Raw genomic sequence first — 27835 nt, 5'->3', positions numbered from 1 at the left:
GGCTTCAGCCAGCCTTCTGTTCCCTCATCAGGGGGAGGCTCAGGACTGCCTTTCCCCGCACCCCACACACACACGGTGTGCCCTGCCCCACGTCCCCACCTCTTTCTCCTTCCGCTCTTCTGGGCCACGCAGAACCTGGCTCCCAGCCTCAGACACACGGGCAGAGAGCAAGTAGAACAGTCAGGAAATCGGGGAGGAAAGCCTGTGCGCTCCTGCTTCCTTCTCTGCAAGTTTCCCAAGCGATGGGGCCACTCCGGCTGCTGCTGGCTGGGAAATGGGGGCACAACCATCTCTGCTGCAGGGTTTCCCTTTCAAGGAAAAAGCCTCCCAACCTTCCTGAGAGCCCCTCACCGCCCCAGCAGGCTTTACCCTCTGCAGAGCATAGTCACCTCTCAGGACCTGCTCTGTCCAGGTTTGGGAATAAGATAAGGGTTTTCCCAGAACAGGCAAGAAGGACATGGGGCCCTGTCATCTTACAGGAGAAGAGCCACGGACAAATCGCTTCCTGGAAGCCAGCTGCACGCCTGTCCCTCCCCTGTCCCACAGCCCCTTGAGATCTGCTACCTCGGTCCCGCAAGGAAACGGGACACTCCGCTGTTTCACCACCCAGATTTGGGGGAATGGGGAGGGCGTCTTCCCCTGAATGAGAGTGGAGGTATCAGGGACTGAACAGGGAACAGGGAGGACCAGACCTGGATCGGTGCAGGACCTGGACAGGTCCCCAGGGGCAGGACGCATGTGGGACGCACTCAGTGGGCGGCGAAGGAGAGACACGGCTCTCTTGGCCCAGTGGTAGCCAAGTGTTGAGAGGGAAGCGTAAGGGCCCCCTGAGAAGGCTGCAGAGGCAGAGTTCGAGCCGGCAGGGAAGGCTCCGGGTTCTCTCCCCTTTGGACCGCCTCCAGAAAAACAGCTCTGCCAGTTGCATAATCCTTCTATTTGCCCGGAGCCACACTTCTGCCCTAGAGGGGACTGAGGAAGGCACCTAGCAAAGACTGGACAGGGAAGGGAGTCCGCAGCGCACAAGGGCTGTGCTGGGTCCCGAGGCCTTGTGTGGCTGCACAGGAGGATGGAGGCTCACAACGGGACGGCCCCGCTCAACTTCACCCTCCCGCCCAACTTCGGCAAGCGCCCCACCGACAAGGCCCTGAGTGTCATCCTGGTGTTCTTGCTGCTCATAATCATGCTCTCGCTGGGCTGCACCATGGAGTTCAGCAAGATCAAGGCTCACTTCTGGAAGCCCAAGGGACTGGCCATCGCCCTGATGGCCCAGTACGGCATCATGCCTCTCACTGCCTTTACTCTGGGCAAGGTCTTCCGGCTAAACAACATCGAGGCCCTGGCCATCCTCGTCTGCGGCTGCTCCCCTGGCGGGACCCTGTCCAACATCTTCAGTCTGGCCGTGAAGGGGGACATGAACCTCAGGTAGGACTGGAGGTGAGGAGGGAGCTGCCTGGGGAATGGAAGCCACATGGGAGATGTCCCAGTCAAGGTCAAAGTCAGGATAGGCAGTGAGTGGGGGCCAGGTGGAGGCTAGGGTGGTGGTGGGGGGGGAACTGCTGTCAGGGCTTACGCTGGGCTGCAGACAGGAGTTGGGGTACATCTTGGTTTAAGCATCAAGTCAAAGGGGACCAGCTGGTCCAGAGTCCTCTTGAAGACCCCGTTACTTCCAGAGGTGTTTCGGATGGGCCACAGAAACCGACTTATAGGAGTACTATTTAAACCCGAGAGGCCTCTGGGGAGCTCTGCCCCCTTACCATGGTGGGCAGGTTGTCTGCCTTGAGGCCAGAGATCTGAAAGGAAGTGTACATGGGTTCCAGACTTCTTCAGGGAGATGAAGGTGGCTTAGAACCAAAGAGCCCTTCCAATCCCTGTCGAACAGACAGGACATTTCAAAGACCCTTCCAACTATCCAGGCCTATGGGATGGCCTCTCCTAAACCCCCTGGGCCCATCAGGCACAGGAACATATCCGTGCAAAGACACAGCCAGGCAGATCCCAGAGTTTCCCAGGCCGTGCTGGGCCACATGCCCGTGAGCCACACTGGGAGGGGGCAGAGCAGCCATATCCCCTCACCCAAAGCATCGCAGCAGAAATCAGGGCTCGCTTCTGCAGGGGCCGGCTGAACACCTGTCCTTCCAAACAGGCGGGACTCTGATCTAGAATGCCTGCCGGAGTGAGGCCATTTCAGACCTGCTCCAGCCCTAGCAGCAGCCCGCACTGGCTGAGGGAAAATCACCAGCAAAAGCCCCGGCCTCTCTGTGAGTCTCCGTGTCCAGCCTGCCCCCTCTGAGGTTCAGTGCCCGGTGGACACCCTCTTCCATGCCAGGCAGGGCAGTGGGCGCAGACGGTCCACCGGCTCGTGCTGGCCAGCACCCGGCTGAACATTACTAAGCACACCAGCCAAGAAAGCTGGTACGGAAAAAGGCCACCGAACTTTAAATGAAAAACCAATAGTGAGTGGGTCTTTACTGGGACCTACCTTCTGAGCTCTGGACTCTCTACCCACGTGACTCAGCGCTCACTGAGGCAGTCGATGGGAAGACAGGCACAAAGTGGGGGTTTGGCTTGCACAGTCTCCCATGGGAACACGTTCAACGTTCAGCTCCCTGTGAGGAAATTCTTCCCTCTACCTGATCCAAATCCTTCCTGCCACAAAGCCAGCCCTCCGTCTTCAGTCTGCCCTGTGGACAAGGCGCATTGCAGCCTCTGTTTCCCGAGAAACCCGGACTGTAGCTTCATTCCAGTGTTGAAGGGGTGTCGTAAGTGTGAGTGACCCGATGTCCCAGCCTCAGGGGCCGGTGGGCACCGGTGAAGTCTCTGTGAGGGTCGAGCCCCCTTCCAGCCCAGTCTCCAGCGATGCAGGAGCATGAGCCCTGTGCTCTCCTGCTCGGCCTCCTGGTCTGGGCTCCTGAGGACCCTCACCTCTCCCAAGACCCCGCAAAGAAAATGCTGGGATGCCCACCTTCTGCCTTAAAGCCCATTCCCGCAGACAGACCTCCCTGCGTGTTGAACCATGCCTCAGACCCCCACAGCCGAACATGGATCGATCCCACATCACCTACCTTCGTGGGCTACCAGACTTTAAATCACAGTCGGAGTTCATCTGGGACAACTCCTTCCACGTATCACAGAGCAATGATTCTGATAATACAGAATAGCCAGGCACTGCGGCAAGCACTTCGCAGGAAACCCGCACACAGCATCCTGGGAGGAGGTGCTGGGTGGAGTCCCATTTTAAAGATGAGGAAACTGAGGCACAGAGAGGCTAATACATGTGTCCGAGGCCTGGGAGGCTCCAAATACTGTCCTTTCACTCAGATACCTTCAGGGCCAGGCATGAGTAGAAAGGAACACAGTGACTGGCGGTGACCTGCCAGCCGTGAGGTGCGGGTCCCCTGAACAGGGTGGATCCCATGTGTCCCTGCCATGGGTGTTCCATGGGAGCATGAAGCCACCGCCGACTGTTTCCTGCTTTTCCAGAGAAGGTCGAATCTCCCTTTTTTACCTGAAAGCTCCAAAGTTTTCCATATTGACAACTCACTAACGTCTTTTTAAAACCCTGTGCAAGCCCAAAGGAGCCTGTTTGGAGCCAGCCACTGCAGCTGGGAGGCTACCGGGCGGGATCTCTCTTTAAGCCCAGCACTGGACAATTCCTTACGCGGAGCTGTGGCCCTGATTCTGCTTTAGAGATGAGGAACTGAAGTCAAGACACTTGCCAGAGGTTTCCCAGAATTTGCGGGAAAGTCACACCGGGAGCCAGTCCCAGGCTCTCCCGCCCGTACTGCTCCTCACGGCTGGAGTGAGTCTGGGGTCACCGCCATCACAGGCCAGAGGCCACGCTCTAGGAGGCTGAGCCACCAGGTAGGGCAGGCATGGCAGCTCCTTCCTCGAGGGCGCCACCGCACACGCGCTCCCCAGAATGCAGGTGACCCCAGGCAAGGGAAGATGCCCTCAAAGTTGAAGGCAGCTTGGCTATTCAGGGCCGTGAGCCCCTCTGACTGCCTTTGCTGCCTCACACCTTCAACCAGCCCGCAGGCCTTCCCCTCCCCACCGGAGAGGTAGGAGACAAAAGGCGTTCCAGGAATTTCACACTCCCCCAGAAGCTGTCAGGTTCCCCCATGCTCCCTCAGCTTCAGCCTCCAGTGCCTCCCCCAGAGGCAGCCAGGTCCACACTGCTCCGCCGAAACAAGCCCCCATCTCAGAGCTAGAGGCTGGACAAGTCCTTCCCCGTCCTTCAGGATAAAGGGAGGATCATGACAGTCAGAGATACTGATGAGATAGGAGGTACCCGGAGGTCTTGGGGCACGCTTTCCATCCACCAGAGTTCCCAAGGCACACCACATCCCAGAGCAAATTCCAGAACTTCTGACGTGCCAAGCCAGAGTAAGCATGACTCCTCTGCCCAAGGGCATCAAAACAGGCACACAAGTTGTGTGTGGCTTTTCTCCCAAAAAGAGATCCATAGCTAGCGCCGGAGCCCCCTGTGTCCCTCCCCAGTCTGGGGCTGCTCTACCCACCCCAAGGGAGCACAGACCCTTTTACACTCTTACTACCTCCTTGCATGGATCCCTAAGCAGGACCCATCATTGAACTTGCATGTCCTCAAATGTTATATAAACAGTAGCCTGCTGGCCAGACCGCTTGACAACTCGCCTCTCTGAGATACGGGCATATGTGCAGAACAGCTTCTTCAGTGCCCTTGACCCACAGTGTAGTTTGCTAGAATGCATCTGTTCTAATGACAGACATTTATTTATGTGGATTTCACGTTCTGCTGCTGTGAACAGTCTTGTACCTGTGCCCCGTGCTCCCGGGGAGAAAGTGTGTAACATCAAAGCAGGACTGCCAGGTCATGGGGTTCGCACGCCTACAAATGAGTATCCAGAGTAGTCCTCACCCTTCACGCTTTTCCTTTTTTCTCCTTGCTGTCATCTGTCCTTAGAATTGTCAGACTTTGTCATTGGCGCCATCTGGTGAGCGTGGAATGGGTCGCAGCGGTTTTAAATGTGATTTCAAGGGATGTTAAGCACCTTTTCACATGTTTATTGGCCATTTGGCCAATGACCCGGTCACCATCGGTCCTCTGCTAGAAATACGTCCTCTGCTGCTTTTTCTCTTGGACTGTCCTCTTGGATGTTTTTACTTACTGAATTGTAGGTATTTGTTGTTTTTGTGTGTTGCAATGGTCAACTCAGTTTGGGGCTGGTCTTTATAGGTTGATGTTGATGTCTTATAATACAGCGTGCTTATTTTAATGTACTCAAATTTACCAATCTTTTTCATTGGCAGTTTGTGTCTGGAGAGGGTTCCTTTAAGAAATCATTGACTAGGCTCAAGGTCATGAAGATACTCCCCCTATATTTTCTTTGAAAAGGTTTTTTTTTTTTTTAAGATTTTATTTATTTATTTGACAGACATCACAAGTAGGCAGAGAGTCAGGCAGAGAGAGAGAGAAGCAGGCTCCCTACCGAACAGAGAGCCCAATGCGGGGCTCGATCCCAGGACCCCGGGATCATGACCTGAGCCGAAGGCAGAGGCTTAACCCACTGAGCCACCCAGGTGCCCCTGAAAATTTTTAAGTTGTGCTTTTCACATGGAGATTTTCAATTGCTCATTTTTATGTATAGTGTGATCTAATTTTATCTTTTCCAAATGAAGAGAGAGAATTCCTGGTACCACTGAGTGAATTTTTCTCCAGTAATTGGTAATGCCATCTCTCATGTGGATAAAATTCACCAATATGCATGGGTTTGTTTCTAGGAATGTCTCTTCTGTTGGTCTGTGTGGCCACCTTACACCACATTTTCTTAATTACCATGACTTTGTAAGTCTTGATATCTGAAAGCTAAGTCTCCACACCTGGTGCCTGGGTGGCCCAGTCAGTGAAGCATCCAACTCTTGGTTTCGGCTCAGGTCATGATCTCAGGGTCCTGGGGTGGAGATCTGCATCAGGCTCCACACTGAGCATGGAGCCTGCTTGTCCCTCTCCCTCTGCTCCTCCCTAGGCTCTCTTTGCCTCACAAATAAATAAATTAAAAATTTTTAAAACAAAAAACAAAGAAAGAAAGGGAAAAAGAAAAAGGAAAGAAAGAAAATTGAGTTCGCTATTCTTTGCCCTTAACTCTTGATTTGGTTTGGGGGATTAGGACTCAAGTCTACAAAAAACATTTCTGGAATTTTTTTTTCAGATTATTTATTTATGTATGTATTTGACAGACAGAGATCACAAGCAGGCAGAGAGGCAGGCAGAGAGAGAGATGGGGAAGCAGGCTCCCCGCTGAGCAGAGAGCTCGATGTGGGTCTCAATCCCAAGACCATGAGATCATGACCTGAGCTGAAGGCAGAGGCTTTAACCCACTGAGCCACCCAGGCGCCCCTCATTAAATTAATAGATTACAAATTTAGAGGCTTCCCATCCATGAAAATGATATAGCTTTTCTTTTCGGGGGAAGGACTTTATTTTATACCTTTCTGTGGACTTTTATAATTTCTTCTGTAAAGATCCTGCATGTCTCCATTAGATTTATTTCTAAATACTTTATAGATTTTGTGAATAATATAAATGGCATTTCATTTCTTTTTTTAAATTGCAGTATAGTTGACAATATTAGTTTTTAGCTGTACAGCATAGTATTTGACAGTTACATATATGACAAAATGCTCACCACCAGTAAGTCTGCTAAATGGTATCTCTTCTTAAAAAATCTATGTCCTGGCATGTGGTGGAGTGGGGTGGGGGGAAAAAAAACTATGTCCCAGTTACTTTTTCTAGAGTAACAGACACAACTGATTTTTTCATATTGCTGATGTAAAAAAACTCATGGCTTCTTTTACTTTCTAGTTATATGGAAATTCACTTACATTTCCTCTGTGGACAGTCCAATCATTGGCATGTAATGAAAGTTTAATTTCCTTTTTTCCCCATTCGTATAGTTTCTATTTCTTGTTTTCCTGTGCTAGCAAATACATATAAATACATATATGATTTACAATAGAGGTGATGGTAACACGTATCCCTGCTTTATTTCTCTTCTTGGAGGAAACTTTCTAATTTTTCACCACAAAGTTTACTATTTGCTGTAGATTTTTGATAGGTACCCTTTTTAGGTTAAGGAATTCCATTCTGTTGCTAGTGTGCTAATTTTTTAATGCACAAACGCTGAATTTTGTTGAACGACAATTTTCTTAGCTATGAAAGGATCATACCATGTGTTTTTCTAATGTGATAATACAGTGATATATGTCAGTGGATTGTCTAATGTTTACCCATTTTTACATTGCTGGGATAAACTCATCTTATTCTGTGTATTATTTTGTAAAGGCATTGTTAGATTTATTTGCTAATACTCTATTTTTTCTTCCTTCTTTGTTCATGGGTGAGAATGGCCCCTAACTTTCCTTCCTCATAATGTCCTTTTGCAGCTTTGATTCTAAAATTATACTATTCCGGAGGGGAGGGGGTTAGGGGATGGGGTAACTGGGTGATGGACATTAAGGAGGACATGTGATGTAATAAGCACAGAGTATTATATAAGACTGATGAATCACTGACCTCTACCTTTGAAACTAATAATACATTATATGTTAATTAATCGAATTTAAATTCTCAAAATTAACCTTAAAAAAAAAAATCATACTATTCACAAACAATAAATTGGGGCATGTTTCTCCTTTTTGTATTCTCTATATAATATTGAGACTATCTATACTTTGTCTAATCGAACTCTGCTGTGAAACTATGAATGTCATGTGGGGTTTGAAGAATAGATTTTCACTACCTACTTCATGTCCTCAGTGATTCTAAGTTGATTCCGGTTTTCAGCTTCATTTTGAGCTCATTCCTATAGGTTACATTTCCCAGGAAATTGTTCATTCAATCCAAATTGAAAAATGAAAGTACAAAACGGTCCTTGGTTTTTTTCTATAACTCCCTAAAATCTTTAATGTGTCTTTAATTATGTACCCTTTTTCATTCCCAAAATAATCAATTGGTGCCTTCTTTCTCCTTGATTAGTCATGCCAGAGGTGTGTTTTCTTGGACTTGGCAAAACAAAACAAAAAACAAGCTGTTCTTGGTTTAATTGATCCTCTTGATTTATATAAATTTTATTTTTTTAAACATTTTTTAATTTTTTTTAGTTTTACTTATTTATTTGACAGACAGAGATCACAAGTAGGCAGAGAGGCAGGCAGAGGGGAGGTGGTGAAGCAGGCTCCCCGCTGAGCAGAGAGCCCGACGTGGGACTCGATCCCAGGACCATGGGATCATGACCTGAGCCAAACGCAGAGGCTTTAACCCACTGAGCCACCCAGGTGCTCCTGATTTCTCTCAACTTTAATATTTTCTTCCCTCTATTTTCATTGAGTTTACTTTGTTTCTAATTTTCTGAGTAAGATCCTCAGTTAATTTTTAGTCTTCTGCTTTTCCTTTTTATTCTTAAGATTTTATTTATTTATTTATCAGAGAGAGAGTGCGAGCGAGCCCAAGCAGGGGTAGCAGTGGGGAGCAGCAGGCAAAGGGAGAAGTAGGCTCCCCACTGAGCAAGGGTGCAGGGGCTTAATCCCAGGACCCTGGGATCATGACCTGAGCTGAAAGCAGACACTCAGGTGCCCCAAGTCTTCCACTTTTCCTATATAAATATTTGAGGCTATAAAGACTTTCCTCTCTGAATTATTTTAGCTGCTCCCCAGATTTAATCATTTTTATCCAGATATAATTCACACACCATAAATTTCACCCTTTTAAATTGTATAATTCAATAGTTTTTAGCATATTGACAGGGTTGTATAACTATCACCACTGTCTAATTCCAGAACATTTTAATCATCCTAAAAAGAAACCAGTTAACAGTCACTGCATGTTCCTCACTCACCCAAGTCCCTGGCAGCCACTTATCTATTCCATGTCTCCATAGAATTTATAGAAGTGGAATCACATAATATGTGGCCCTCTATGTTTCTCCTTCTTTCATATAGCATTTTGTCTTCAAGTTTCGCCCATCTAGTAACATGTGCCGGTACTTAATACATTGCTTTTTGTGGCTGAATAATATTTACTTGTATGGATACACCATATTTTACTTATCCATTCATCAGTTGATATTTTTATTGTTTTCCACATCTTGGCTATTATGAATGCTGCTGCTCTGAACATTAGTATACAAGTTTTTGTGTCAACTTACGTGTTCAATTCTCTTGACTATGTATCTGGTAGAATTGCCGAGTCCTAATGGTTACTGTCCCATCAACAGCAGTTAGACTCCTATCTCTCCACATCCTCTCCAAGACTGATTAGCCATCACCTTTATTGTAGCCATATTGGTGAGTGTGCTGATCTCATTATGGTTTTGATTTGTATCTCTCTAATGACTAATGATGTCAAGCATCTTTTTGTATGCTTATTGGCCATTGGTTTATCTTTTTGGATAGTGTTCTTTGAAGCACAAATGTTTTTAATTCTGATAAATAATTCTGATTTATTTTTTTCCTTTTTTTTTTTTTTGTGCTCTAGATGTCATTTCTAGGAAACTATTGTGCAATCCAAGGTCATATCCCATGTGTTTTCAAATACGTGTCTCATTATTATTCTGTCCCCAATATTTTTTCCATTATGATTTTATATTTGACACATGGGATTATTACTTTATTTCTCCAATAGTTCTTTTATTATTGATTTCTTGGTTTCAGCTCTCCTCTTTTCACAAGTATAGACCTCAGTTCTGGTCCCTCCCTTTATCATGAAAACCAAAGCCTTCAGATTACCAAGACTAACACTCTACCCCCTACCCACTCCACACCATGCCGCTTCAGCATAAGCTCACCCACCAACTCCTTTGCATTCTGTTGCTGGTACCTGGAAAACTCCCTAACTTTTCTACAAGCTCAAATATGTATTTAGGTGTTTTAGATATTCATGGAAGAAGGATTTTCCCATTATTTAGTTCACAATATTCTTTGAGGGTCTCTCCTCACCTCTGGCAGCTACTTATTCCTAGTAATACCTCTACCTGTTGCTGTCCTTGATGGCTACACTCTGGACCCTTTGACCTAGGCCATGCTTGATGTGCACTGAAGCTATATTTCACCGCTATGGAAACAACCAGTGTAGATAGAGAATAGGGCTGTGGGGAGGAGAAACACCCACTTAGTGGGGCTTTCCTAGGGTCTTGCCAACCCCTCATGCCCAACCCTCCCACAAGAATGGAAGCTAGAGCCATATATGGTCACATGAATATCCACAAATCCAACAATATTTTCTAGCTTCTTTATTCTTTCAACTAGCCTTTCTAGAAGGCCTCTCCCTATACAGGACTAATATGTAGTGGAGTCCAAATGGAAATGGTAATAGTACAATTAGAATACAGATTAGAGCAGAGATATATTATTCAGGCTCTGGGACTCACACTCTACTTATCAAAAATAACGTAAAGATAAACCAGAAGTGGGGTGCCTGGGTGGCTCAGTGGGTTAAGCCTCTACCTTCAGCTCAGGTCATGATCCCAGGGTCCTGGGATCGAGCCGCACATCGGGCTCTCTGCTCAGCCGGGAGCCTGCTTCCTCCTCTCTCTCTGCCTGCCTCTCTGCCTACTTGTGATCTCTGTCTGTCAAATAAATAAATAAAATTTAAAAAAAAAAAAAAAGATAAACCAGAAGTAAAGAACTTGAGAATATCAACCTGCAACCTGTATCTCCTAAGCATACTGGAAAAAAAGAAATTAAATGTATGTAAAATGCTTAGCACAATGCCTGGCACATAGCAGGTAATCAACAGAACAGTCTATGTTAATGGGCTCACTCTGGACTCTCTCTGCTTCTCCCTCCCAGCATCGTGATGACCACCTGCTCCACCTTCTTTGCCCTGGGAATGATGCCCCTCCTCCTGTTTGTCTACTCCAAGGGGATCTATGATGGGGATCTGAAGGACAAGGTACCCTACAAAGGCATCGTGATATCACTAATCTTGGTTCTCATTCCTTGCACCATTGGGATCTTCCTCAAGGCCAAACGGCCGCAATATGTACGCTATGTCACCAAGGTAAGAACCTGGGGACCTGTACAGGGAGCAAGAACGCCACGATCATCTCAGTGTATTGCTTGAGGGGAGTCACGGCTTTCTCTGTGTCTGTTTCCTTCCTTATTGGAAGAAGTAAAAGGGTCGACTATTGGTACACCTACCTCATGGGCTTGTAATGTATGTGAGAATACTTTTGAAAAGTAAGGAGAAAGAAGTAAAACACCATGCACAATTATATGATGATTATTTCTCGTAATTTTTATTTTCACTATTTTCATAATAAAAAACTTGTCTTATATACCTACTAGATGCCAAGTTTTATGCTATATTTGGAGGCTTCATTGTCTCAATGAGTCTAATATTAGCAGACAGTGGAGGAACACATGAGAAATAAGACCAAATCCAGTGCACAACTAGGTATTGGCTGAATGCAAGATCGGGAGGGGTAGACCATGAAGGGTAGGATTTGGGTCAGCCTGGGTCGGGGGGAGCCTGAATAGAGGAACTCAGGGGGAATGAGGGCAAACTTGGCTGACTTTACAAGAAGCCAGAGGAGAAGAGAACAGGGGAAGAGGTAGTGTGCGCACTCCCAGCATTTCAGGTGTGGGATGGGAAGGAGAGGGGACTAGCCCCAGGGGGCTTGGAGGAGCACTGGGGTCACACACAGGCCATCACGCCACTGCCCTGCCCTCAGAAGAAACATAGACTCTTGGGAGTGCTGCGATGGACCCCCCACCAACTTCGTAACCCTGGAGCTCAGTCCCTGTAAGTCTCCCCCTCCAGCTCACTGCTCACCCCCCAAAGGCCTGGACTCTGTCCTCAGGAAGGACTCTGCCTCACCCCAGCCTGCAGGGCCTGCTGCTTAGAAGCTCAAGCCTTGGCAGCAGCTTTGGGCCTGAGACAAAGGAGTTGCAAGTTTTCAGGACTTTTCAGTTTTCACACTACCATCGCCTGGCCCAGTCCTAACGCAGTGGCTTTAGCTGTCCTTCCCACTCCGTTGACAGACCTGGAAAAGTCCTTTCTCCTTGGTCCACGGTCAGTTTCCCTACCTCAGCTCTGGGTGGCATCACCCATTCTCTCCACTCTTGCTTCTCAGAGATCTGCTTTTAGTGACTATGGCCCCCGGGTCCCCTAGCCTCCCGCACCTCTGCTCTCATTTCTCAAGTCTCCATCTCGGTTGGTTCTTCACAATCAGTTTGATACAGGTTCACTTCTCTCCTCTCTTTAAAACACAAAAACAAAGGGCGCCTGGGTGGCTCAGTGGGTTTAAGCCTCTGCCTTCGGCTCAGGTCATGATCTCAAGGTCCTGGGATCGAGCCCCTCGTCGGGCTCTCTGTTCTCCCCCACTTTCTCTCTGCCTGCCTCTCTGCCTACTTGTGATCTTTGTCTGTCAAATAAATAAAATCTTTAAAAAACAAAACAAAAGCTTTCCCTCCTGGGCTCCAAGAGCTGCCTTTCCTCCCCTACCCATGCTTCAAGAAACACCCCTCCCTACACCTGTGTTCCCCCCCCCCACCTTCCACTCCCACCACACCCACCAGGGCAGCTCTCACAAGTGACAAGCCCTCAACAATTAGTCTCAGCTACTTGAATCTCTCACTTCTCTCCTCCCTCTCTCCCACCCACTCAACATGATGATCTACTTTCTTTGCCAAATCCAACAGACATTTCCCGGTTCATTCTTAACTTTTTAGCAATCTTTGGTATGACTGACCATTGCTTCTCTCTCAGAAGCCTTCCCCCTTAGCTGTGGTGACCGGGCACTCCTGCTTTCCTCTCACCTCTCGGGCACTTCTTTTTGGACTCCCTAGTGAGTTTCCCTGGTAAAAGTTACTTCTCTGCCTTCAGCCCAAGCTTTCTGCTTTTCTTGCCAGATTTCCCTAAGCCCAGGATCTCCCCACCGTGAGATCTGGTCCATCTCAATGACCATCCACAAGCTGATGACTTCCAGAACACCACCTCCAGCCCTCAACTCTCTCCTGACTCCAGAATCCATTTATTAACTGCCAAATATTTCTACCTGAATATATGTCAGGCATTTAAAACTCATTATGTCTTAAATTCAAACTATCTCCTCCCCAAGCCTGCTCTTCCCCCATGTGATTATCTCAAGCCACGGTGTTCCATGTGCCTACCTGCTGGAGCCACAAAATCATTAAATCGTTCTGTGTCCCCTCTCCATCCCCTCTCCCACCCATCTGTTGTCTATTCTGCCTTGTGTCGCTTGTATCCATCCACTCTGCCCCATCTCTGAGAACACTATCATCTACTCGGGCCACTGTCCTCTCTCACAAGACAACTGAAACAGCCTTCTAACCTGGCTTCCTGATCGGTTTTAACCCAAGGGTGGAGATGGACAGTACGAACACTTCCTGTGTCTCTCCACTGCTTAAAACACCTCGGCGGTTCTGTCCGTTCTCGAGGATAAACTTTGAACTCCCTAATGTGGCTTTCTAGGCCCTTCTCGACTTGCTATCCCCAACCTCCCCAGTCCCAGCTCTTTTCTCTTTGCACATGTCCTCCCCTCCACCTGGGACACTTCCCACATTTGCAGAGGCAAAAACCCCAGACATGTTTGCATCTATCATTTAATGTTATTGCAGATAGTTTGTAGAAGTATAGGAATGCAAAAAAAAATAAATAAATAAAAAATGGGAAGTGACAAAAAAGAAAAAAAGTGGGAAGTGACCCTGGTATCATTTAACGCAACTCTGTTCTTCCCCATTTTATAAGTGACAAAGCCAAGGACTATAATGCCAGTCACAACTAATGTAAGAATGTAGGTCTTTTTAACTCAGAATAACTTTAATTAAAAATATTCATCTGAAGATGCAGAAACAATCTCAGATATTACAGCTGGCAAGGCTTTCAAGATAAAGTTCAGTCTCCTGCCTTATTCCGAAGGAATAACTGAGGCCCCGGAACTCACTTGGCAGAGCTAGGATTATTAATCAGTCTCCTGTTGCTGGTTGTTGCATACCCACCACTCAATTCAACAGCAGGAATGGAGTCCAGTGAGATCTCCCTCTTGTGTTAAGATAGAGTGAGTAGTGGGATGCCTGGGTGGCTCAGTCGGTTAAGCCGCTGCCCTCGGCTCGGGTCATGATCCCAGGGTCCTGGGATTGAGTCCCACATCGGGCTCCTTGCTCAGCGGGGAGCCTGCTTCTCTCTCTGCCTCTGCCTGCCACTCTGCCTGCTTAGTTCTCTCTCTCTCTGACAAATAAATAAATAAAATCTTTAAAAAAAAGATAGAGTAGTAAGCTGAAAATTGAGCAAACACTCATCCCTGCCCTTTTCCACACATAACCCTTCTAGAGACTTTCCAATCACAATTACCCAACTTCTGATAACTAGCTCTGGCAGAAGGTATCTGCTCAAATTCTGCTCCATCACCTGCATTATCTTATGGGAGGTCACATCTAGACAGGCCAAGATACAAGTTCAAGGATGCTCTATTCGGAATGGCAATTCAAGTAAAACACTCTAACTTACCCATGCAAGTCTATGTGGTCAGTTTGATGAACCCCAGCATTACCTGGTCCACTTGTACCACAAGCCACCCACCACCCTTAAATAAGGGTCCTGCTGTTACAGTGCCTCAGCCACTCCCCCAAGCTTTCCCCCACCTGCTGCTACCGCCCCACCTCCATCTGATGGTGTCTGCCAACTTGCGGCTTACGCTGCTTTCAAGGCCTGCCTCTGCTCCTGCTTCCGTCTCTGTAGTTCTGCAAGCCCCCTAAATGAGAGGATCTTCTTAGTTTGGTCATTCAGCAACCCGTGTATGCCACCTTTGTGGGAAAAGTGAGCCAATCATCTCTGGAGTCACTGGCACGCTGATGGATTGGCTGTGAATGGAGGCTGCTCACAGCTTCCGTCAGCTTGAACAGAGCAGTGAAGTCAGGTGGTACAGAAAACATGGAGAAGCACCTACCGCTGGCCTGTCTCAGCAGGAGGTTGTGAACAAATGACAGGACCAAGATGACAGGAAGCTTTGGGATGTTCAATTCCTTTCCTTAACCCGTGAATAAGAAGAGGAGCTACAATTTAGTGAGTCGGTTCTTACATGCCTGGTGCTGTGCTGTCCACTGACTCAGAAAGGTGGAGTGGCTGAGCAATGTTTACGCTCCTGGAGACTGGCAGTCAGCCTTCACACCAGGGTCGCACCAATGTCCATGCTCCAAACCACTCTACAACCCCAGAAGAACCAGAGTGAGAGAATGAGAGCAGATGCCCACAAAGAAGAGGATATCTGGGTTCATGGACAATTTCAGTAGCCCAGTAACCCCTATATTACCCATTACACTCTTTTGATGGGGACAAAATCTATTTGGTCATTGAATCGAGGAAAAACTCCAAAAGAAGTCAATCCAAATGCAAACTAACAGCTCATCAGTGAAGTCTTCCAATACAACTTGAAATGTGGTTATCAATGAGGTCTGTGAAAGTCCTTCCTATCTTGGGGTAGGACCACTAGTCAGTACAGGTGACATTTAAATTTTCACATCAAAGGGCACTTGGGTGGCTCAGTGGGTTAAGCATCTGACTTTGGCTCTGGTCATGATCTCAGGATTCTGAGATCCAGCCCTGCACGAGGCTCCCTGCTCAGCAGGGAATCTGCTTCTCTCTCTCCCTCTGCCCCTCCCCCTTGCTCATGCACTCTCTCTCTCAAATAAAAAATAAAAATCTTTAAATGGCCACATCCATTGCAATGTGGATTCAAACACAGAAATGCAAAACAGTGCAGCTGAAATTTGAGCAATATAAATAAATGTTAAAATGTTACCAAGACAACTTTGTGAATGTAATTAATGCCACTGAATTGTACACTTAAAAATGGTTAAAATGGGGGCACCTGAGTGGCTCAGTGGGTTAAAGCCTTTGCCTTCGGCTCAGGTCATGATCCCAGGGTCCTGGGATCAAGCCCCGCATCAAGCTCTCTGCTCGGCAGGGAGCCTGCTTCCTCCTCTCTCTGCTTGCTTCTCTGCCTGCTTGTGATCTCTGTCTGTCAAATAAATAAATAAAATCTTTTAAGAAATGGTTAAAATGGCAACTTTTGTGTTATATACATTTTACCACAGTTTTGTTTTTTTAAGATTTTATTTATTTGAGGGACGCCTGGGTGGCTCAGTTGATTAAGCCGCTGCCTTCGGCTCGGGTCGTGATCCCAGGGTCCTGGGATCGAGTCCCACATCAGGCTCCTTGCTCGGCGGGGAGCCTGCTTCTCTCACTGCCTCTGCCTGCCTCTCTGCCTGCTTGTGTGTACTCTCTCTCTCTGGCAAATAAATAAAATCTTAAAAAAAAAAAAAAAGATTTTATTTATTTGAGAGAGGAGAGAGTATGTGAGAGCACAGAGGGAGAAGCAAAGGGAGAGGGAGAAGCAGACCTCCTGCTGAGCAGCACCCCCCCGCCCAACCCCACCAAGATTATGACTTGAGTCGAAGGCAGATGCTTAACCGACTGAACCACCTAGGTGCCCCTTACCACAATTTTCTAAATATTACTAGGAAATATGTCACATGAATGAATTGGAAACTGGAAGAAATACACCTAAATATTAGAAAATAACATGGTACGTTCAACAAAAGTTTGTTATATATTCCTTTACTCAGAAGATTAAAGGGGGGCGCCTGGGTGGCTCAGTGGGTTAAAGCCTCTGCCTTCTGGCTCAGGTCACGATCCCAGGGTGCTGGGATCGAGCCCCACATCGGGCTCTCTGCTCCGTGGGGAGCCTGCTTCCCTTCCTCTCTCTCTGCCTGCCTCTCTGCCTACTTGTGATCTCTGTCAAATAAATAAATAAAATCTTAAAAAAAAAAAGATTAAAGGGATAGAGAGCCTTAAATTTATGCATATACTTTATCAGTTTGGTGTGTCATTCTCCAAAATGAACAGACATGTGAGTGCAGTTTGAAAGCTTTCATTCTTATGTTACATGCTAAAAAGTCTTATTGTAATGTCATCATAAATTCACCTATTGAAAAGTTAAAATGGTAAGTAAGATGGGGGTGCCTGGGGAGCTCAGTTGATTAAGCATCTGCCTCCAGCATGAGTCATGATCTCAGGGTCTGGGGATTAAGCCCTGTGTCAGACTCCCTGCTCAGTGGGAAGTTTGCTCCTTCCTCTCCCTCCCGCCCCCAACCCCACCCCACTCCAGCTTGTGCTCTGGTCTCTCTCAAATAAATGAATAAAATCTTTCAAAAAATAAAATGGTATGTAAGATGCAACTATAAAATCAAATTTTAAAATAAAGCAAATTCTAAAATAAATGAAAACATACCACTGTTCCCAACAAATATTGCTTTCGTAGGCACTCACCTGGGACAGGGTAGACCTGCAGTGTTTCTGATGTTGCCTTATTACCCAGAACATTCCTGAAACTTCTTTTGGTAACTTCCTTCATATCCAATCTGCAGGTCACTCAAGAAAGTAGGCTTGCCCCTTTATGGATATAAATCAATTTGGAGTCTAAAATCACATTACCTGGCTCAATCACCAATCTTTACCAGCTTTACTTCAGATGATTCTTAGCAACTTCCAGAAATCAGATTTATCCTAAAACAGAGGCAGTCCCTACACGTAATGGAGGTATTTGAGACAAGTAGGACAGGTTCCAAGAATAACTTCCGAGTTCCTAAATATGCGGAGCGAGCGATCCTAATATGGTAGATATGTGTATACAGGCTCCAGAGATAATGACTTTGTAAGAAAACTAAACACTTGTGGGAGGACTGAATAGTCTCGTGCCTTCAGAGTCATAGCAGTCACTGAAATACCTGCAGTCCAGAGAGGTCAGTTAGAAGCTGTGCTGGCTTAGTAATGTGAAAATAAAGGAAATCTCACTCAAAATGCAGTTGGGAAGCCCTGAAGGGACTACCACTCTCCTGAGAATAGGTACACCTTTTGTGTAGCTTGTGGCTTTGGAATGGTATGGAACCAGTAAGGCTTCCTCAATTCTAGCAGGGACAGAATTAAAAATGGCCTTTCTGTCCAGAAATTATTAGATGCCATACTCTTGCCAGCCACTTGGCCATTATCAAGGTCCCTGGGAATCCTAAACCTGATTCCCTGGAACCTAAAGGAAACCAGCTCACTGATATTTCTGCAAAGAATGCTGCTTTCAAAGGAACCAATAACCAAACCTCTGTCATGGTCCAAAAGGATGTTCCCCCAAATGATAATCTAGAACTGACCAGAGATGCTTAACAATTGGTCCCAGAGAAGGAAAAATAATATTAGAAAACAATTAACTGCTAGTCAATTTAAAACAAAACAAAACTCTGGCTTGGGCCAAAATCTATTTGGCTTGGGCCAAATAATAAGAAGAAGCCTGGGTGGCTCAGTGGGTTAAGCGTCTGCCTTTGGCTCAGGTCATGATCCCAGGGTCCTAGGATCGAGTCCCGCATTAGGTTCCCCGTTTAGTGGGAAACCTGCTTCTCCCTTTGCCTGGTGCTCCTCTGCTTTTGTTCTATCTCTCTGACAAAGATATACATAAGATCTTTTAAAAAAAAAAGGCATAGTCAATTAAAATTTTAAAAAAATAATAATAATCTAGTCCTGCTCGAGACACAAAGTTCCCATTACTGACGACTGGAAAGCCTTCATGAACCAATACCAGTGAGGAGATATTAACAAGGTCCCAGAGAGTACCTATTTTGCTTGCCCCACCTGCCCAAAACACAATTCAAGAAAACGTGTCCACACTGCCCCCCACACCTCAAACTACCTACTAGACTATTTGAAGTTTGATAAATGGATTTTATACAGCTTCCTCCACCTCATGGATATAAATGTGTTTTGGTAATGGTTTGTATGCTTCTTCACTGGACTGAAGCTTTCCCTTGTAGATAGGTTACTGCTACTTCTATGGCTAAAATCCCACTAAAGGTCATCAAAGCCCCCGGGAACTTCATAGTGACCAGGAAATTCACTCCACCAGTCAAGGGCTTTGACAAGTCTGCCCAGTTCAGCTACTTTTACGGCACTTTCAGTGTGCTCACCACCCTCAATCTTCAGGGCTAGCTGAACACATTAACATCATTAAGACTCAACTGGCAAAATTTGTAGAGACCTTTCAAATACCATGGCCAAAGGCATTGCCACTAATCCTTCGAAATCTATCGTCTATTGTTCAACTTGCTTTAGTCAACTTTCCATAGTGTGCTCCCAGGAGATGAAGACTTTAACCATCACACCTTGTAGTCCAGAGATTTCGCCTACTGGAAGAGACAGCTCAGAATTCCCCTCAACCCTGTTGAAAATGCCCCAAACAGGTACTGTTAACTCTTGTGCCACCAAACTAAGGAACAGACATTTGGATCATCTAATGAAAGCATCAAACCCTGACTGGACCCGCACACCAATTCATGACCTAAAAATAATGATTTCTAGGAATCGAAGCAGATGACACTTGAAGACAGTTTTCCCAAGATATTAGGCCTGTATTCCTTTTTTTTCAATATTGCTTCTTAACCTTATTTCCTCCCTTTCTTGGCTCAATCTATTAAAAAAGGGGAGAAACTTTCTAACTGTTCGATCTGTCACCAGAAATTGCAATCTGTTCATGAGGTCAAAGATTCCTTACCTGTAACCAATTTCTCTTTTATCCCAAATTATAACTGCAAGACCTATCAGGTTAGGCTCTTAGGGCCAGGTGTTCTCAGACCTTGTTTCAAACTTTCACCAACCATAACCATCAATCCTTTGACTTTTTTTTAAGATTTTATTTATTTGTCAGAGAGAGCAAGCATACACGCAAGGGGAGCAGCGGGCCAAGGGAGAAACAGGCTCCCCACTGAGCAGGGCGCCCAATGTGGGACTTGATCCCAGAATTCTGGGTTCATGACCTGAGTTGGAGGCAGGCACCCAACTGACTGCGCCACCCAGGCATCCCAATTCTTTGACCTCCTTAGCTGGATGCCTTAAGGCTTGGGATCCTAGTTTAGGACTATTACACATACAAATCATTGTTCTGCTAGATATTCACAAACTTCTTATTTACTATCAAATCTCTACAGAAATTACACACCAATAGAGAGATGTTAGCTCAAAGACTTCCAAGATGATCTCCAATGCTTACAATCTTGACAAGTTATAGACCTCAGATGGGAAATGCCTGAGAGTTCTCCCTCATACCCTTCCTTGTTACTCTAATGTAGCCTCAACAGTTTCCAAGTTATGCACTTTCCAACATGGGACACGACCACCAGGGAAAGTCCTTCCTGGCACTGAGGAACAAAACCACTTTAGTGGATGGAGGCACTACATATAAAAAAACCTGACTCTGGATCAGCAATGCTTTTGAAGAAAGACCTTGATCAAAAGGGAGAAATGTAAAAATAAAAACCTCATTTAAAATGGGAGTCCAGGGGGCACCTGGGTGGCTCAGTGGGTTAAGCCTCTGCCTTTGGCTCAGGTCATGATCTTAGGGTCCTGGGATCAAGCCCCACATCAGGCTCTCTGCTCAGCGGGGAGCCTGCTCCCCACCCACCCCCCACCCACCGCCTGCTGCTCTGCCTACTTGTACTGTCAAACAAATAAATTAAATCTTAAAAAAAAAAAAAGGGGGGGGGGAATCCAGAAGCCCTGAAGGGAGAGCTCTCCTGCACTACCAATAGCCAAAAGAAGCTTGCCTTACATACCACAGCAGGAGGAAGAATTTCTCCTTGCCCAGCAATAGCCCTGCCAGTGAGGACTTAGTGAAACAGCCCCTCCCAGCTTGTCCTCTCTAAATGCATAGTTGCCTATTCTGAGCACTTGCCTATGGTTCATCACAGCTTACTTGTCCCAAGTTGTACTTCCTCTATTTCCAGATAAATTCATTTTGCTGGCAATTATCTGGCTATCTTGTTAACAGTCGATAGTAACCAAAATTTTAGATGTCATTCAAGATGCTTCCTAGCTACCCGTAAAAATTCCAAAAAGATGGGAGATAAACTTTTTTGTACTCCCTTCCTCTTCAGGTACCAATTTTTCATTAACATGTTTTCCACCTTTAATACCCACCCATGCTTCCTCAGATTCTCTGCTCCTCCCTATCCCTTACCACCTTTCTAATTCCTTTTTCTTCCTGTCCTCATTTACAGGGAGGGATGATCATCATGCTCTTGTTAAGTGTGGCCATCATAGCACTCTCTGTCATCAACGTGGGCAAGAGTATCATGTTTGTCATGACACCACACTTGCTGGCCACCTCCTCCCTGATGCCTTTCGTCGGCTTCCTGCTGGGCTACATCCTCTCTACCCTCTTCCGCCTCAATGGACGGTAGGTATTATTTTACATCTCAGTGTCCCATGGGCTTCATTCTTGTCCTCGTCTCTCAGGAAAAGGGTAAAATCCAAAACCCGGGGGAGGCATTTTTCTGGCAGTATGTACAAATGCATCAACTGAACAAGGAAACTTTGGACTGTGAGAAACACTGGGGTAAGTTACTAAATGGTTTAGGAACAAAAGTATCTAATAACCCAAAGAGCAACAGCTCATGACAAAGTGCTCCCTCCTGAGCTGAAATCTGGTAGCTAAACAACTCTGGAGTGCCTCCAAGTCATCACGGCTAAGTGTTGACGATCATCTTCCTTTTCCACACTTCCTCCTTGGCTGCCAAGGCTTTAGTCATGACAAGGACACCACTGGGTAACAGCTCTGCTAAGTGGCGGGAAGAGTCAAAGTGGCTGTGGACCTCTGCTGTAGTTTAATCCAATTTATAGACTCAGGGGCTCTTTTCAGGGAGTTAGCCTGACAGTCTGGTGTGCGATAATCAGACACACTGTCTACACATGGCAGTACATTGCAGAAACTTTGCCTCTTTTCAGCTATAGACAAATATTTATGCAAGAGTCTAATCATTAGTAGCACCCTAGTGCCCTCCCTCTGCCCCCACCCAAACTGAATTGCTTTAAAAATGCAGCTTAAAAAGCTATCCATTTTAAGAATCACACTAATAAGGGTGCCTGGGTGGCTCAGTTGATTAAGCCGCTGCCTTCGGCTCGGGTCGTGATCCCAGGGTCCTGGGATCGAGCCCCACATCGGGCTCTCTGCTCAGCGGGGAGCCTGCTTCCTCCTCTCTCTGCCTGCCTCTCTGCCTACTTGTGATCTGTCAAATAATAAATAAAATCTTCAAAAAAAAAAAAAATCACACTAATAAAGAACAAATTATAGGATATAACATGTGGCTACATAGTAGAGTTAAAAGACTGTCAATGACCACTAGATGTCAATTTTCAGCAATAAATGGCCAATCAAGGGCCAATCAGAGTCGTCAGTTCCCCATAATAAATGTGGAGATCGGGCGCCTGGGTGGCTCAGTGGGTTAAAGCCTCTGCCTTCGGCTCAGGTCATGATCCCAGGGTCCTGGGATCGAGCCCTGCATCGGGCTCTCTGCTCAGCAGAGAGCCTGCTTCCTCCCCTCTCTCTGCCTGCCTCTCTGCCTACTTGTGATCTGTCTGTAAAATAAATAAAATCTAAAAAAAAAAAAAAAAAGTCCATTGGTCTATCTTGAGTTTAAAAAAAAAAAAAAGTGGAGATGGCTTCCAGAATTTTTAATCATTACTTTAAAATGCTACAACTCAATGAATTAAATGTTTACTAAATGTAAACATCCCATTCTTTAGTCCGTAAAACAAGAGCAAGAATGTGTTCTATGTTCCATAGATAGAAAATGGGGCTGAATAAAAAAAAATTTTTTTTAAGATTTGGGAGTCTGCAAGCACGGGGGTAGGGACAGAGGGAGGGTATCTCAACCAGACTCCCCACTGAACAAAGGACCCCACGTGGGACTCCATCTCACAACCCTGAGATCATGACCTGAGCCATAACCAAGAGTCAGACACTCAAGCAATGGAACCACCCAGGCGCCCCGTCAAGTTTTTTAAGTCATTGCGGCTTTGGAATTAAAGATGTTCAAATCAGAAACTAGGTACAGGACACGGTCCCCCAGGCATTTCAATCTTCTACTTTATGTTCACCTTGCAACTATGTAAACCATAGAACAAGCCAATGAATGATGCTGGCTCACACTTCCTCCCTCTTCAGCCAGACAGCTCTCCAAATTTTAATTTGGTAACCCTGCAGTGAACCTACTAGTCACCACACACTCCAACGTTCAACAAAGTAGTCTTAATTAATTTAATAAGTCTTAAGTAATTTGGGAAGGAGTAAGATGGACAAGTGAATTTGCACCCTCATGACCCTTCTGAGGGAATAAAGAGGTTTTTTTTTTCCTCCAACCTACGCAGGTGCAGCCGCACTGTCAGTATGGAAACTGGATGTCAAAATGTTCAACTTTGTTCCACCATTCTCAATGTGACATTCCCCCCTGAAGACATTGGACCACTTTTCTTCTTCCCTCTCCTCTACATGATTTTCCAGCTTGGAGAAGGGGTTCTTCTTATCTTCATCTTTCGGTGCTATGAGAAAATGAAGCCTTCCAAGGGTGAGTATTTAATCATTCTCCTCTCTGTTCTCCCATATTGGATCTGATCCTTGCCAGCAAAGAGATCTCTGGCAGGGACCTTTTAGCTGGGCCTTCAACTCTTATCAAGCAATGAGAAACCAGGGAGCACCAAAAGTAGGAAAGGACTTCAAAGAGCCAGGGCTATTTCCATAAACTGCACTCCAGTGGTATTCTAGCTGGAAGAATCTGTGGATAGACTTTGCCCTCATGGGAGTAAGGCAATTTTGACTTTAACTAGGGAGACCATGGAAGACTCAGAATAAATGGGCAAATTTTTCTTAGATATTAGATAGCTTGGAAGGTGATAGTTGTGTGATGGGCTCCTATTCACAATATGGAAAACTCAAGTTTTCTTCAGGCTAGGTGCTCCTGTCCTAGAATCAGGTTAAACCCCAGCACCACTGGCACTCCTTTATGAAAGAAAATATATTAAAGCAATACAGACTAATAAGCCAAGACCCAAAACTCCAACTCTGGTTACAGAGTAAACAAAAGTAGTATAAGCTTATTAAACATTATCACAATAATCTAATCTGACAGCTTAGTCTGATCACTATTAAATCACTTTCTAAACAATAGCACAGCACCTCTAACATGTTCAGGGCACTTTTTTATTCTCTCTAAACTATCAACCTCAAGGAAACCACTAAGGCCCTCTCCTCTAGGTGGACCTTAACTGCAAATGTCATTTTTCCAAATCAGAAAACCTTACTTGGTAAGCTATTTCAGTATTTTGTAATTCTATACATCAATATAATCAAATTCTTCAACTGGAACTTACTTCTCATGAACCTGAAGGGCTCCTTCAAGATGTTTCTAGACCCTGGGGATGGACTCAGACCCTAAGAGACAATCTCCTTCTTGGAATTACTGCATAATAGTAAATGTGGATTTACAATTAAGATATAATCTTACCAAGCAGTCAAAAAGAAACCAGTTAAGTAGATGACCATACTTCAGAACTTCAAGTGTTAGTTTAAAACTACAGTGGAGGGGGGCGCCTGGGTGGCTCAGTGGATTGGGGCCTCTGCCTTCGGCTCGGGTCATGATCTCAGGGTCCTGGGATCAAGCCCCACATCGGGCTCTCTGCTCAGCGGGGAACCTGCTTCCCTTCCTCTCTCTCTGCCTATCTGTGATCTCTGTCTGTCAAATAAATAACTAAATCTTTAAAAAACAAACAAAACAAACAAACAAAAAACTACAGTGGAGGGGCGCCTGGCTGGCTCAGTAGGTTAAAGCCTCTGCCTTCGGCTCAGGTCATGATCCCAGGGTCCAGGGTCCTGGGATGAAGCCCCGAATCAGGCTGTCTGCTCAGCAGAGAGCCTGCTTTCCCACCCCACACCCCACCCCACCCCCCCGCCCCGCTTGCCTCTCTGCCTACATGTGATCTGTCAAATAAATAAATCTTTAAAAACAAACAAACGAAACCCTACAGTGGAAGGGGTCCTGGGCAGCTCAGTTGGTCAAATATCCATCTCTTGACTTCAGCTCATGTCATGATCTCAGGGTCAGGAGATTGAGCCTGGGTCAGGTTCTGAGCTCAGTAGTGTGTGCTTGAGATTCTCACTCCCTCTGTTCAGGAGCACATGCTCTAAAATAAATCTAAAGGGACGCCTGGGTGGCTCAGTCAGTTAAGCGTCTCCTTTCAATTCAGGTCATGATCCCAGCGTCCTGCGATAAGTGTCCTGCAATGGGCTCCTCACTCAGCAGGGGAACCTGCTTTTCCCTCTGCCTGCCACTCCCCCTGCTTATGTGCTCCTCCTCTCCCCCATCAAATCAAATCTTTAAAATAAATCTTAAAAAACAAAACCAAATCACAGTGGAGTTGTAGAAAAGAATCTGGTCTGATGCTTACCTGAAGGCAACTGCCCATGAAGTCTCCACTACCTTACAAAACTAGTGTGAGGTGGAAGTTTCTAAACAATCAACCAGGTTCCTCAGTTTGCAGGGCTACAAAGCAGCTCAGGAGACCTTAAGAGCTTATACACACTGTAAGGGCTGAAGCAGCTGTGCTCAGGGTCAAGATTTGTTTTTGTGTTTCTGAGCCCTGTACCCTTCTACAAAAACGGGGACAAGACAGGTGAACCCTGACTCCTATGATCACAACTCACCAACTCTATACAGGCAGAAAGAGGGATGACCAAATAACACTTAAGGAGCATGGAAACTCCACTCAGCAGACCCCATAAAGTTACTCTTTCCTCCCTGCCTCTCATTTCTCCCCAAATGCAAGTTGACCCTACTGAACACACTTCCTGTACTGAGAAGTTGGGAGAGGAAGTGTTAAAGAGTCAATAAATATTAGACTTATTTTGTAGTAGTACCATTAGGGATGCTGAAGGGAAAAAAAATCCTTCCCCCAGAATTTAAGTCATGGCAGGACAGGTAGTAAAGTGACTGGGGGGAGGGGGACCTCACAAAACCCCACAGAATACAACTTAATACCTAGGATGTTCTTTGACAGAACAAGCTTTGTATTAACTATGGTTGCTCTCCCTCTCCACTCCCTTTTCAACTTTCCAGATAAAACAAAAATGACCTACACAGCTGCTGCAACTGAAGAAGCCATTCCAGCAACTCTAGGAAATGGCACCCACAAAGGGGAGGAGTGCTCCCCTTGCACAGCCCAGCCTTCCCCAAGTGCCCTGGATTCTGGTCAGAAAGCAATTCAGTGTGATCAACTAGAGAGCAAAGATGAAAGGAACACCAGAGACAGAGTCTTTCCAGACTGCCAGCAGGACTACCAGAACTGACAAGTCTTGCCTGGAGGGTCCACCTGAAAAGCCTCACCTATCCCCAGCTTAGAGACAGATACTTGTTTAAGAAATAAAGACTTGTTCGACGACAGCCCTATGAAAGCAGAAACCAAAAGTGCCTTCTGTCCCTGCATTTCCAGAAGTGTTCCACAGGCACGTAAGACACACCCAACTTCGGAACCAGGCAATCAATAGGGGCCTTTTACCCTAAAATCAAATATCCGAATCCTATTCCAACCTTTTTGACAGAAAATGGGAAAAAAAAATGCTCAGAGCACTGCCAAATTTCAAACACCTCAAGTCCTTTCTAACCTTAAAATTTCCCTTCTGTTATTTCTGGGATTAAAGTTCCTGAGAACACCAACATGACACTAAATGTACAAAGGCAGACATGAAATGCAAGAGCAATTATAAACAAGTACTACTAAAAAATCAGCCATAATGAAATGAATGGACATTTCTGGAGAACACAATCAGTAGAGAAGCAAAGTCAGGAAAACAAGAAAACACAAATATCCACAGAATTATTCACTAATCTATCCCATCAATTCATTAGCTAACAGTGGTTTTTGTATTATCCCCCTCAGAACTCAAGTACTGCAAGCTACTGGAAAAATGAGTGGTTTCTCTAAAGTAGAATTCTAAAATTGCAAATTTTCTCCAATGAAACAAATGTTTTATGCACTGCTCATATGCAGACAAGCATTAGGCAGATTAATAAACAATACTTGCAAATAAGACTGCCCAATTACTTGTGATTTTCAAACCATTTAGTATGTTTAACTTCAACTGAAACCCTAAAGGACAATTTTAGGGCATCAGTTGCCCAATGGCCAGGACCACCAGTACTCCTGATACCAGAGCAAGTTTAAGAATCACCAACTGGGGGGAGGAGGGAGCGCCTGGGTGGCTCAGTCAGTTGAATGTCCATCCAACTTTTGATCTCAAATCAGGTCTTGGTCTGGGTTCAGTTCACAACCAGCACAGGGCTCCACTGTGGGTATGGAGCCTACTTAAAAAAATTACCAATTTGGGTCACTAATACTGTTAAAGACCTGTGAAAATATCTACCCGCCTACTTTATTGACGTATTATACCCTTATTTATTGACAAATTATACCCTTATTTACCTATCTACTCATTTTACCATTCAGAGCAAATATCACCTGCCAGGAAACTTAGTTAAACAGAACCAAGAGCATTAGTATTCTCAGGGAGGTAGAGCTAGACTTGAGATCTAGTGATCTCAAATTATCCTTCAAAAGAGAACTAGAGAAAATACAAAAAAAAAAAAAAAAAAAAAAAAGTTAACGTTACTTCACACACAAGCTGGTTCTAAAACTTTGCTTAGGATTATACTCAGACTTCTATTTCTCAGGTCCTCGATGGGGCAATTAAGGTTAGTTAAAACCAACTCCCAGTCATCTCTGCCATTTGCTCAAAGGGCCTTATTTTATTACTTCACTGTATGACAACTATTTGTAATGACAAATTGGCAAGCCACTGACATTTACCTACCTGAGGTGAAGAAACGTGAAAAACTAAAATAAAGTCAACTGGTAAAACATCATAAAGTATGTACATCGTACCACCAACATATAAAAACTTAAGGGAAGAAA

At 45.5% G+C, this 27835-nt stretch overlaps 1 protein-coding gene across 1 annotated transcript; it reads left to right on the top strand.

Moving 5' to 3' along the window:
• Positions 1–789: 789 nt before the first annotated feature.
• SLC10A1 (solute carrier family 10 member 1) lies at positions 790–26309 on the top strand. The gene is made up of 5 exons (XM_080808246.1): positions 790–1422; positions 10825–11035; positions 21094–21272; positions 23243–23439; positions 25984–26309. The coding sequence occupies exons 1-5, from the start codon at positions 1067–1069 to the stop codon at positions 26211–26213; spliced, it is 1173 nt and encodes a 390-aa protein (XP_080664372.1). The 5' UTR covers positions 790–1066; the 3' UTR covers positions 26214–26309.
• The last annotated feature ends 1526 nt before the right edge of the window (positions 26310–27835 follow it).

This window comes from Martes martes, assembly GCF_963455335.1.
Source record: "Martes martes genome assembly, chromosome: 7".
In the NCBI taxonomy this organism is placed as follows: domain Eukaryota; kingdom Metazoa; phylum Chordata; class Mammalia; order Carnivora; family Mustelidae; genus Martes; species Martes martes.
Note: the sequence above shows the minus strand (reverse complement) of the source record. Positions and strands in the feature narration are given on the sequence as shown.

What these genes read in the sequence shown, in the direction of transcription:
- SLC10A1 (XM_080808246.1), top strand. Translation starts at nt 1,067, where the DNA reads ATGGAGGCTCACAACGGGACGGCCCCGCTCAACTTCACCCTCCCGCCC. An exon ending in AAGGGGGACATGAACCTCAG is followed by an intron (nt 1,423 to 10,824) that starts GTAGGACTGGAG and finishes TCTCCCTCCCAG; the next exon opens with CATCGTGATGACCACCTGCT. An exon ending in ATGTACGCTATGTCACCAAG is followed by an intron (nt 11,036 to 21,093) that starts GTAAGAACCTGG and finishes CCTCATTTACAG; the next exon opens with GGAGGGATGATCATCATGCT.